The 13,599-nt window shown below is 40.8% G+C and overlaps 1 protein-coding gene across 6 annotated transcripts in view; it reads right to left on the minus strand.

Annotated features, from left to right (window-relative positions):
- The window catches only part of LOC117825006 (endothelin-converting enzyme-like 1), a 184,237-nt gene that overhangs the window by 19,772 nt on the left and 150,866 nt on the right, over positions 1-13,599 (minus strand). For all 6 annotated transcript variants that reach the window (XM_034700580.1, XM_034700579.1, XM_034700576.1 and 3 more), the window contains 3 exons: positions 7,029-7,251; positions 2,039-2,137; positions 1,484-1,558 (listed from right to left, as the gene is read on the minus strand). In XM_034700580.1, the coding sequence (XP_034556471.1) occupies positions 1,484-1,558; positions 2,039-2,137; positions 7,029-7,251 (397 nt within the window). The remainder of the gene's footprint in view (positions 1-1,483; positions 1,559-2,038; positions 2,138-7,028; positions 7,252-13,599) is intronic.

Below are 13,599 nucleotides of genomic sequence, written 5' to 3' on the forward strand. Positions count from 1 at the left end.
TAAAGACATTGTCTACTTCCAAGTGCATGCAAAAGTTAAATACAGCTAAATCTGTGCTGCACAACAAACTGCATCTCTTTCCTCTGGTGCTGTTTGCATCGTATTGAATCACGTTTACAAACACTGGTGCATAACTGTGACAGGATATTTCAAGGGATCTCACACTCAAATGTTTCAGTGATCATGACAACACTCATGCATGACCTAAAGTTAATATATCTGTACATAAAAACATAACTTTGACACAATAATTATCATAGTTAAATTGGTGGTGGCTGTCAGAGACAAAACCCAGCATATATGGGTACACTTCCACATGTGTAGGGATGGTCTGGAATGGAGCAGTGACATATGACAAGTGCAAAACAAAATCCATCTCAGTTTGCTCAAATTTAAATCTTCAATCTCAATCTGTCGTCTGCAAAAATATCAACATTTAGTGGGTGTGCTTCAATTTGGTGCATTAGCTCTGAGAGACTGCGTCCTCTGCTCCAGCTTGCCTGCAACATCACGATCCATTCGACACATCATCTCTTCTTGGCTCTGTGTTTTTTTAGTGTGTGATAACTGTTACAGTGCCAGATGTGCAATTTGTCTCATTGTGGATTAAATGTAAATCTGTGCAGTTGAGCAGATGCATGAGCGCTTTGTGGCAGGAGATGGCAGAAAATTTGCTGTTAATGACCCCCGAGAGGATTCAAATCACTGAGTTGGGAATGTGGGCGACCACGTTCATAACCGTGCACATTCACATCATCCATTAAATCTGAACAATAAGACATAAAATACTCAGATGAATTCTTAAAGCTCCTAAAAAAGATGAATTTACTAGTTCCTAATCGCACTTCCTGAAAGTTGGCTAAATTTGAATATGTCAGCTGGTCAAAGTGGAGACAACTAATTTATGCAGGCTTGTTTATGCTGTGTTGTATACGTTATCCTGAAACATAAATAATTTAAAGTACAAGAGTCCCACAACTCTGAGTTGCTGTCGTGTGCAGTGATGTTGCAGCACTCTATCTGAGCTCCACCTTTGTGACTCAGTTGACCTTGTGATATTTACTCACATGTTGATTCCACTTTAATCCTTTCAACCAACATTTAGACAAAAACTCATCCCAGTAGTCCCCAGATGTGCAGCATGTACCTCGTCTATCCAGCTGCCTGCAAGAGTTTCTCATCAACAAACGCTTGACGGATTATTCATGACAGCAGAGCTGGTTCTACCCGTACCTCCTGGTTGTGCTAACTTATTTCAAGTGTATTATTTACTTGAACAGTCTCATCAGTGTGTCTGTGCTTCATTTACTCCTGTGCATGATGTGTTTTTTGCTCCATCTGAGTACAATGAACCAGAATGAACGGCAGTGTCGGGCGGAAAATCATTTGAGAGAGATGGAGAGAAAGAGAGGGAGAGAGAGAGATGCTGGGAAATGAATGAGTGCTGGTATTTTGTGAGGATGACTGGAAGCTCATGACTCACCCCGTATTCATTATCGATGAGCTCAGGTTTGAGCAGGAAATCTGGGTATCCTGTCATCACCATCATATGCTTTAACTGGGGAAGAAGAAGAAGAAGAGAGTGTGATGAAGAGGAGGAGAAAACACTGGTCCAGCATGGCCCCACATCCACTCACAGCGACTAATAACCTCCCATACGCACTCTCTCTTGGACGCAGCAAACACACTCACATCAACTAATCAAGCAAACCCAATGTAATAGGATTACAGGGAAGCTCTTTATATGCAGCATGGCCCTCTAAAAGGATTATAACTTCAGATTGTAAAAGTATTAGAGGGGATATCTTGCAGCGCAGACCCTAAATCAGCACCACAGAGAGATCTGGATTAGGCAATCCGCACTTCTCAATGTCAAGCCCTTGATGTATTCTATCACACACTTCCATCTAACCAAGCAATCAATCAAACCCCCGGAAAGAAAGGAGTTTGCAAAGAAATAATTAAATCCTTTGCAAACACTAATCGGATCTGGCAGGGACTCGTGTTTGTGATGCAGAAGCTGAGTGAGGCTCTGGACCTTTGCTCTGGCAGCCTCCTTGGTAGATTCGTCCATCCAGTCCAGCTCCTGCAGCCGGAGGTCCAGGGAGTGCTTTATGTCCTCCACAAGCTCCTGTACCTGTAGGGGGCATCACATCACAGTGTCAGAAGTTTGAGAAGACCTGAAAAAGATAGTGTTGCATATTTGGATGATTTAGCAGACATCTGTTCAACACGAGTCTGGTCCTGCTTGAGGTTTCTGCCTGTTAGAGGAAGTTTGTCCCTGTCACTGTAACTTGCTAAATGGAGCTGGGGTATAGACCTCTTGCCCCTTTCAAACCCAAAACACAGATTTAACCTCAGCTCAGTGCAAGGCAGATTCCTGAGTCAGTGTGAAGGGGATACGGTCTCAGCAGATGTGTGTCTAACATGAGTCTGGTCCTGCTGGAGGTTTCTGCCTGTTAAAGGAAGTTTGTCCTTGCCACTGTAACTTGCTAAATGCTGCAAAGTGCTCTGCTCATGGTGGATTAAGATGAGATCAGACTGCGTCCTGTCTGTAAGATGGGACTGGATCTTATCCTGTCTTAATGTTGGGTCTTTGTTAATAATATAACATAGAGTACGGTCTAGACCTGCTCCGTTTTGTAAAGGGTACTGATGTAACATTTGTTGTGAATCACTATAAGTGCTTCATTTTGCAACTGACAGGCTCAGATTATAATGCAAATTGCATGAAAACACTACAGAAACTGGCCTTTTAGTTAAGGACATAAAGAAGTCTGAAACTAAAGAGTCCAGTCAGAGGTAGAACAGCAACTTCCTAATCCTGCAAAGTAAAAGACTGGTTTTATCCGTTGATTCTGGTGGCTGCAAGTTGAGAAGTGCAAGTGTAGTCTCACTTTTAAAAGCATGATATTATTTACACAATGATCTCCCTCTATCCCTCTCTCCAACTCGGTCTAACCAGATGTGTGTCTAACATGAATCTGGTCCTGCTGGAGGTTTCTGCCTGTTAAAGGAAGTTTGTCCTTGCCACTGTAACTTGCTAAATACTGACTTAACAACGGAGTAAAAACCATCCTGTGTTACAAAACACCTGAGTTCCCGTTGAATAATTAACATCTTTACACCCTAACCGAGATCTCTCCCTGAACTTGACAGCATTTGTTTTGCCTAACATTTAACAGAACTCATTTCCTGTTTAGAAAGTTAGAAACATTTGGCAGAAATCTTCATCTGTTCTGCTTTATCGTCCAAACTCAACATTAACTCCTGATGACAGGTTGGAGGAACACACAGTATATCCTGTCCTGACACCTGGACACGATGCATCCTTCAGCTCCGTCTCCATTGGTGATTCTGTATAATAAGAAGACTTGTCCTTCCCACTCTGTCTGCCGTCTCTCAGCTTCAGTTCCTGAGACTCATTAATTCCTGCTCATGCTGAGGTAAGCAGCGTCAGCGAGTCAGTCAAGGCTTCACACATCCAATACTGGCTCAGAGTCGGGTGTCTCTCGTGTTGATAATGAGATCTCCAACCTGTGTGGACATCCAGCGTGGTTCAGACTGATGTCTATGACTAATGGATGAGATGGTCAGCGTGTCCCTAGACCTGGAATATAATTACTACACCAGGTATATATTCAAGTAATAATTACTGGAGAAGAGGGAAATTTTGTGTAGGTAAAGCCCAGAGGCTGAACATGTAACCTAGAAACTGAAATATAAACATAGTCCCCCTTTAAACCTTAATTTGAGTTATTACACGGCTGAGTTCAATCCTTCATTCTAACAACATAAAGCAGTGTTCTATGTAAATGGTAATAAACGTGTACTTCTTTATTATGATAACCCTTTTCTACTCTCTCTGACTGCTCAAAGCGTTTCTACACTCCTTCACATTCACGCCATGTTCATACGTGGAGAGGATCCTTAAAGAGCGGACCATCAGAATTCACTTATTCCATCCATACATTCACACAGTTAGAGTTTCAGTATCTGGTCCAAGGACACCTCGGTATGTGACTGTGGGAGCTCAAACTGCCGACCCTCTGATTGAGAGTCAACCCACTCTACCACTGAGCCACAGCAGCCCCATAAAACAAGACTTTGGTTTCTTGGAGTGAGGAAGAAATCTGCCAAATATACTTATGCTTCTTATTTAACGTCCTACTTAACAAGTAAAGTCTGACAGGTTGGTTAATGTCAAGCTCTGATGATCATTGGTGTTAAAGAACCCTCCAATCTGAAGCACCAATGATGCTTCATGAGTCCTCACAGAGGTGCTAATAATATTTATTCTGCATGAGTATTTGATTACGATCTGATTATAAAAACATAAGAAGTGTGAGTCAGGAGAGGTCAACAAGTTGCCGGGCTTTAACAAACCTCGCCTTTCATAAGAAATACAACTCCAAGCACAACACATAAAAAACACTGGATCTAAGCTAATCAAACAAATAAGTGATGTTACCTTGAGCGATTTTTCAAGATGTGGCAGCCTTTCTTTAATCTTACAAAGACCCTGCATTTCAAAGATCGGCCTAGGTGAAGCTGGTTGCAGATTTTGAGTTTGATCTATTCCATAATAGACTTCACTATTTTCTCTCCATCTTGGTTCCTTGAGGATCCAACCCATTTCTGAAGCACACCATAAACAATCAAGGAAAAACATGTTCTGTTGTTGTGGGTGTAGTTGAAGGTTATTACATGGGGTTAATTTTGTATTTATTTTTAACATATTTTTGTATCACATTTTCGTATTTCTTTATTTATGATTTTTTTAATATATATTTTTTCATTATTATTTCCTTTTTTCTCTTCTCTATCTATTTATTTATGTTCTATTTAAATTATTATTATGATTTTCACTAATTAATGTACTCACTTATCTACTTATTCATTTTCATTTTAAAGCCATTCTGCATGTATGTCTGGGATTTGTTTGCCTTGTACAATATACATAAATGTAATTTTGTAATATGTGTACTGGATAATCTGTATATGCACTCTTTGTACTATCTTTTCTTTTCTTCCTGATATATTGAATTCATTTTATTGATGTTTCCTTTAAATAAAAACATCACTCGCCTGAAGTGTTTAAGTTGACATTTTTACATCATGGGTAAAAATTCAAACAAACAGAGCTTTGAACAAAAAAAACAGATGATATCTTGAAATGATGAACAATAATAATAATTTTAATGGAGGTCCTGACGGAGCAGATTTTTCAGAGCGTAGATTGAGTAGAGGTTTGTGGTTTTAACTTTGAGATCAAGCTAAACCTCCCGCTTATCCATCTAACTTTGGTGTTTCTGTCTCTGCCCAGTTTTAATATTCTTACAGAAATGAGCAAACTTTATGAAATGACCAAAGAGAGGATGTTATCTGGGATGTTTGGACTGCACTTTAAACTCTCTTGGATCACCTTTTCCACGATGTCCCTGGCATTTCCTTGAGCTCTTGTCTCATTTCTGGCCTCTCTGGGAGCAGTACAGGAGGGTCCAGGTTCATTTTTTTGACATGGGTAGATGATTTTGATTGATTCCTGCGGTGGGATTCAGAAATTCAATCAATGTCCATCACAACTACCTCTCACTCGCTGCTCTTTTGTTTCCATTTTGCTCTCAACCGGGGTCAGTCCCCGTTAATCTCCCACCTCTACCCCTTACTCCCCTTCTCTCTCACCTTAATCCTTCCCCACACGTATTGTTATCTCAGCCTCGTGTCCACTCCAGGACATGGGGATGTGGTTCCCAATGAGATTTCTAACCTCCCTAACCCTGTGCTCTGTCTTTAAGCCCTCCATCATCTCCCTTTCATCATTTTCTTCTTACACTCTCACGGTCCACCCTACACGCTTTATCTTACACCGAGCCGCCTTGCTTCTTCTCTTGCAAACTTTTAAATCTCTGCAAAAGCTCACGACTATGAAGCATAAAGTGAGTGATACACAAGTTCTGAGGGCTAATTACTTTCTACGTACCACTCCGTAATTGAAATTTAAGTTCCCATGCTCTTAATGTTCTGGTGAAGACTCTGATCTGAGTTTAAATTTGAAAAATGCTTTGAGCTAGTGGAGCCTCTCTGATTAATATAAGAGCAGAGGAGATATTTGAGGATCAAGGCTTCAGTCTGAGAGGTTTCTGCAGGATGAAGTGGGTGTTAATCTCTATCTGTAGTGTTGAATGTTCTGCAGCGGCCAATGCAGGTGGGTTAGAACTTTTCAATGTAATGTTTTATTTTTAATAAAAACATCAATCAATTTATATTTACGCAGCACCTGGTCATGACTAAAATATATCAGGACACTACTAAGAAAGACCAAGTCTAGGCGGTCGGGGTCGGAATCACAGGGTAACCCACAACACGAGGCCGTACCTGTTACACCGCCCAAAATAAAGCTATATTTTGGGCTTTGTATGCCTTCATTGGAAGGGACAGTACAGTGTATAGAGCAAGAAACTGAAAGGTGACATGCAGGAAAGAAGCTGCAGGTTGCAGTTGAAACATGGCCGCCTTGAGGACTACAGCCTCTGTACATGGGGTGCACAGCTTTACCACGAGGCCAAACCTGTGGCCCGATAACTGAGGAATTTACAGTGCACCTAAAGTGAGATATCCTGGTGCACAAACATGGAATGCATGTTCTTAAGAGCTAAAAAGAAACTGTTATCACACTTAATTCATGAAGTTTAATCTCTTTGTGTTTTTATATTTTTCGTTCTTTTCTTTTCCTAAGTTTTCATAATTTCAAGATATCATCAATTATTATTTTGTTCAAAGCTCTGTTTGTTTGAGTTTTACACATTATGTACAGAATATCAGCAACTCAGTAATCTCTCTAATCTAAACTCCTCTCAAATGTGACCAAATAAAGGCCACGTGAAGTTAAACCACCCATCCATCCCTCCATATGCTAAGGTTTTGGTGTTGGGACTTAAACTGTTAAAGTCCTGGCTTTACGTTGCCTATAAATTCCTGATAATGGACACTCCTCTGACTGTTCTGCGAACCCACCACCCCCCTACCTTGGCCTTGCTCTGCGAGGAGAAGTGCTGCTGGACGAACAGAGCTCCCAGGGCCATGCCGAAGTGTTTGTTGGCCTGAGTCAGGCAGAGCCGGCCCAGCTCCAGCTGCTGCTCCGTGCCGTCGATCTCCCGGGAAAACTCGTGGATGGTGCTTCTGAAGGCGGTCGACAAGTGTTCACTGAGCGCCGCTACGATACGCCACAGCATGTAGTTATGGAGAACCCTGAGACAGAGGAGAGAACAGAGACAGGTCAGATTCATCATCACGGACTCTGTTTAGGTTTAATTAATCTTTGGAAACTCATATGAAAGATGGAGATTTTGGATCGAAATCTCGAGGCAGGGAAAGCAGCGACGGCCAAGGGGTGCTGCTGATTGATGTTCTCCTCATTCATTCATGAATGAGCGGACAGAAAAAACATCCACAGAAACTTTCCCCACACTTGTGAGTAAAGATTCAGAGAAGGCCTCTGCGACAATACAGTCTTTTGTGCGTTTGTGTGACAGAACCAGATACCTCTGTCACACAAACGCACAAAACTTTATCTGAGCATGCTTCATGTGTCCAAATTTTTCCTACCAGCCTCCTGGTGAGTTTCTGCAAAAAGTCAGGGTGAGTTTATGTGTGAATGCAGCAGGTAACAGTCAGGAAACATCACTGTGAGCGAGTGGGCAGGGGTGGCAGTGCTTACATAACAGCATTTAAATCACGCAGCAAATTCGCCTGAACTTGTAACCTTGTAAAATATGAAACCAGTTTTGTTGCAGATTCTCAGGTGTGGTGGGAAAAATATAGACATGATAGTATGTTATTCCTGTGTTGTTTAGAAGTTAGTAAGTTACACACACAGACCTTCTGTGATTTGTATAAACATGAGGCTGAGGAGGAAACCAGTGAGTGAGAGGTCAAGAAGGTGACCATGAAGGGAGAGGTTGTAAAAAGCTCTCTGGTTCATCTCCCAGCTCTTTGAGTTTGTTGAACGATGAGATGATCTTATACTCTGAAGACGATTAATACCATGCTGAATCTTCACTTTTGGTCAGTTGTGCAGACCTTGTCTCACTTGTCAGATTACTCTGCCAGCTGATTGCTTTGGAAAGCTCACTGAAGGCCGGAATAAAGCTCATAAAGACAAATCGTTGTTGTTCCAGTGTTTCATTTTCAGATTTCCACACAGGTTTATTGGATGTTTTTCTTGAAGTATTCTATAAACTTTTCTGCAAAAAATGTCAAACTTCTGAGCCTTTTATTTCTGATGTGAAGGAACCAACTATGTCGCTTGATCCATGAAAAGGGTAAAGCTTGTGACAAACCCTGTGATGTGGTGCACTTTACAAAATGCATTTACTTATTGAATTATCCTTTTTATTGTTATTACTAGTGCTATTCTTTTTTCCCCCTGTGACAGGTAGCCGGTTAAATCTAGTTTTGTTTAGTTTTTTCTTTCTTTATTATTTCTGTGTTGTCTGTGTTGTATGTAATCTTTGTTCGTATGGAAAAAAATTAATTCAATTTGAAAAATAAAACAAATTTCAAACTTCTCAAGAGATTTCTTCGACTGTTTTTGTAACTCCAACATTTCCCTCCTGAGGTAGTCTGATTAAATTCTTGTGATGGTATTCGACTTATCCACCAGCTTGTCACTTTTTTTTTTTTTTTTTTTCAATTCTTAATTTTTGTTATTGGACAGCAGTTTATTGTACAGAGCATTGACATATAAAAGAGTGAATAATATTCATTTCCTCTGCAGTGCTCCGTTTTTAAAGATTATTAGATCTATTTACAACCTGGGGGGGACAATATGTATACATTAGAGTGAGCAAGAAACATTTCAGGGAGAGATAAGTGACAGAAAAGTCACACATATAAAAACATGTCATTAGCTAAGACAAGACAGCATTACCGGGTCCTTGAATGGTATCATCCACAACATCTGTCTGTAGGGGTTTTACATACTTAGTCCACTTGGTCCAGAGTTTAATAAATACACACTTCTGTAGTTCAGTATGACAACTCACGTTTACTTAAGATAAAGTTTATTGCAGCATACAGTATTGTGTTTGGCGTATGGGCTCCGAACCTCATTACTCAGCATAGATTATTTAAATGCAGACATTTAGGAGCAATGAGATAGGACTAACCCCCTTCAGAGCCTGCAGGTGGATGCCGGGGAGGAGGTGGGTACAAAGTTTGCACACAGCACTGAGCAGGACAGCAGGAGCACTTGCAAAGCAGAGGCAGAGGCAGAGACGGGGAGACTTGCAGCTTAAATAGACCGCCAAATGAGGATGTTGAGATCAGCTGATAGGGAGGATGATGACGTGTCGGTATGACTGAGCGCAGCTCGAGTTGTCTGCCTGAATTAGCTTGCAGGCGGCGCTCCATTTGTAAACAGAAAGTAATCCTTTCTATAACATAAATATCATTTACTATATCAATCCACTCCTGTATTGTGGGAGGTTCAGGAAACAACCAGCGCCTCGTAATGGCTTTTTTACAATCACAACTCAAAATGGTGAACTGGTATTTATCAACAGGCCTCGCCTGAAAATCTACATCTCCTAAAAACAGTGCAGTAAATTGTAGGGGCAGGTCAATATTAAATATACTTATTAATATTCTATTGAACTCTGTCCAAAAGGGTCTTAACACTGGACATTCCCAGAATATATTCCAGTGGTCTGCTTCCTGTAATCCACACAACCTCCAACACTTTGAATCCCCTCCTGCAAAATGAGCTTTCTGCTTCGGTGTGACAAAGAAACAAATCAAACACTTCCATCCAAATTCACGCCAAACATGAGAATAGGTACATTTCCACTGGAGTCTACTCACATCTGACCAAACCTCATTCTGTATCAACAAATGACCCTCTTTCTCCCATTTCTCTTTAATATATCCTGTGGTTTGTGGTTTCTTTACCATGAATCCCTTATAAAGTTTAGAAATGACACCTTTATTTGAGTCATTTTGGTAAGCACTTATAAGTAGTCTCAAACCTGGATATCAAAGTTTGTTTTATTTCTTATGTTATGTTCAAAATGACTACGTACTTGAAGGTATCTGTAAAAATCAGATTTTTCAAGACCATATTTACAGCTTGTCACTTTTTAATCTTTAAAAAAACATGAATTTAACTTTGATGGGCAAAAAAAAGTTTGCAGATATTTCAGTGGTAGCAATCATGGTCAAATGTTAACAATGATGTTTTGCCAGAGACGCTGTTGAACGTTGCAATCATCATTAAGAGTAAGTAAGAGCACGACTGCTGGGTTAGATTAGAGACAAACAGCTGGGGTGTAAACTGAACGAGCGCATTACATTTCTTACGAGTTTAAATGTTCAAATTTAAGTCGATAATTTTCATATTCAACGATGAAATAGTCTTGTAGCACAGCTCAGTCTTGTCAGTGCTTCATGAAGCGACATCGACTGTGTCTAACTGTAATCTTGCTCCATCTGGCTGAAAGTTCTGTTTCTCCATCTGCCCTCGGAGCCACTCACCAGTTAGAAAAGTTCCAGAGAAAACAAGAGGGAGACAGTGATGGAGAGCGATTGCTGAGGAGTCAAGAGGGCCCACCAGTCAGAGAACATCTCGCTCTCGAGCGGGGGGAAAGAAAATGGATCATTCATTTATGTATTCAAGCTGTGTCTCATCCCCCAGACGATGGAGTGCTGGTGGGTCCCCGTGCCCCCACTGGGTGCACACATCTAATCTGCCCAGCGGGGACAAATGCCCCCCCCCTTCTCCTGCTGCGAGGCGCCACGTGAACCTCGAGGCATGTTGTTGTTGTTGTTTTCCCCTCTTTTTAAAAATGTGTCCCTATGCATGACAGATATTAAATCAAAAGCGCCTTGGCAACAGCACCCCGAGGTCCCGCCAGCAGAGCGCGTGTGAAGTGGATTTAATTGACGGGAAAAGAGGACGGAAGACGGGAGGGGTAAATGAATGGATGAGAGACTCAGGTGGTGTCCTCCATGTGTGCTGCAGGTGTAGCTGCTTTGTTGATTGTATTGACAGACTTGCACAGATGTGATTTTATCTATGAATGTGTGAGAGCAGGAGAGCAGCTGGATCATCTTTTTAAGATTCACTGAATTTAAAGTAGAGGTGCACCAGGTGTCCGGCTGGGGACCGGAACTATCAGAATTTTTGTCACAAGGCCGAGACCTCCCTCATTTAGTGAGTAGAAAAAGAAGACAAAGCCTGATGGTATTAATCCAATTCAGTTAAATTCAAAACCTTTATTTATTCTTGAAAAGATTTTGAGGTTTCCCTCATTTTCCAATGAGGTATGAACATGTTCTGTCCAAACCAAAACTAAGGACATATGAGCAGATCAAGCATAATTTCATTCCTGAATTATATGTCACGTCTCGTTTATCTAGAAGCCGTAGATCTTTGGTTGCGCAGTTAAGATCTAGTATTCTTCCTCTGGCCATTGAGGTCGGTCGATTTAAAATATCCCAGAAGAAAACAGACTCTGTGAGATGTGTGATTTGAATGAAGTGGAAACAGAGTCCCATTTACTTTTGTACTGTACAAATTATGATGACCACTGAGAACGACATTGCCTGAACTATTGTGGTGGACTGATGTACAAAAACTAATTTGGTTGTTTTGACGTGTTCAAACTTGCTAAATTTGTATCAAAAGTGTGGAAAAGAAGACATTGGGTACGGTTACATGATGTTTTTTAATTCTGAATTAATAATTCTGAATTAAATAATTCTGAATTAAAGTATTCTCCTTCGTGTTTACATGGAAATAGTAATTCCGAATTGAGGTTTACATGGAAAACACTTTTAATTGTTTTTATTTAATTCCTCTTAACGTCTGGGGGTTGGGAAGGGTTCTGGTTGGACAGGGGCGGGCGTGACGTAATTACGTTTACCGGAAGAAAACAGACTTCAGTTCCTGCTTCTTTTATTTTCGGTTACAACATGGAAGACCACACAATAAGTTCAAATGTCGCTTTGATTTTGATTATAGTTTTTAAAAAGCAGCTCGACACAAACATACTGCTTCACTTTCATCAGCTGAGGAGGAGAAGAGAGATAGAGGGCCGGAGAAGGGAGGCGGAAGACCGGACTGTGGCGACTGTGGCGATTCAAAGCCGGTTAGTGCAACGGCTGCTCTACCTCATCCTGAAATATGAGCCCGCCAGCGCGGAGTATGTGCGTCATCGCAACAGGACAAGGGAACGAGCATGTGCAGAACGACCGGAATTAATTTAAAGCGGAATGAACGTATACATGATCGAGGAATTATTCAATTCGGATTTAAAATCAGACTAAACCAGCTACTTACATCGGATTTAAGTTTAATTCGGAAGTATCATTTTCATTCGGAATTAGGTGTTTACATGGTAATTTTAAATCTTTTTAAAGAGGATTTAATCTTAATTCAGAATTAAAGAGGAATTAAAAGTCTCATGTAAACGTAGCCAATATAGTCTTTTTAAAGCTGCTGTGAGGAACTTTTGTTTTGTATCGATTCTGGCGCCCCCTTCTGGACAAAGTGATACCTCTTATATCTTGTCCTATACATGCAAAAGTAGTGTTTTCAAGAAAAATCTCATCCTGTTGTCTTTTAACAGTCAACTTTATCAGACAATGTGATTATTTTCCATGAAAACAGTCAAATAAAGGCAGTTTCTGAAGTGAGATGTCCATCATCTGGTCTGACACCTACCCCCTCAGGGCGGTTTCAGGCATTAAAAATGACAACAGAGAAGGTGTCTGTGTTGCTGCTGATGGTCTTGTTTACTATTGAAGGTCATAAAGAGGCATCAGTATCATTTTCAGTCTGTTTCTCAGCCAGTTCAAAACTCCTCACAGGGCCTTTAAGTAACGTGCATTTTTATTTGTATTATTTTCTATTATTCTGACTAATTTTCTCCCTCAGTTTCCTTACAAGGACTGATCGTGCTGTGCGCTCTGACCCTGGACTGTATGAATTTATGGTGTCTTGTAAGCGCATGTGGGCTGGGTATATGATCGTATGCATGACACAATAATAAAACTTCAAACTTCAAACTTCAAACTTCCAATGTCGTCGAGATCACAGGCACATTAGAAACAAAGAAAAAACACACAGTCATTGACAAAACAACAGATTCATTAAAACAGATACAGTTTGAGACAAAGTCTTAAATTCTGCAAAAGAGGGAATGGATGTCAGCTTTAAAGTGTGTTGGAGGATATTCTATGATTTAGGGGCATCAGTGGAAAATGCTGATCTACCAAGTTCAGTGTAAACTTGAGAGGCTTTCAGAACGAGCCAATCAGAAGAGCGAGTCCCGTAGGATCCATAATGCATCTCCAACAAGTCTGTGAGGTAGGTGGGAAGCTTTCCAGCAAGCGCTTTAAAAATATACAAAAGCCAGTGTTTGTTGCTCCTCTGCTCAAGAGAGGGCCAACCAACCTTCTCATACAGGGCACAGTGATGGGTGTAATATCTGTCACCAGTTATGAATCTGAGAGCAGAGTGGTTAAGAAGAAGATGCAAAACAGCCTCAAACCTAACCGAAGGAAGAAATCTGTTTCATAAAACCAGGAGAAAAAAAT

The sequence above is a fragment of the Notolabrus celidotus genome, chromosome 14 (genome assembly GCF_009762535.1).
Source record: "Notolabrus celidotus isolate fNotCel1 chromosome 14, fNotCel1.pri, whole genome shotgun sequence".
NCBI lineage: Eukaryota > Metazoa > Chordata > Actinopteri > Labriformes > Labridae > Notolabrus > Notolabrus celidotus.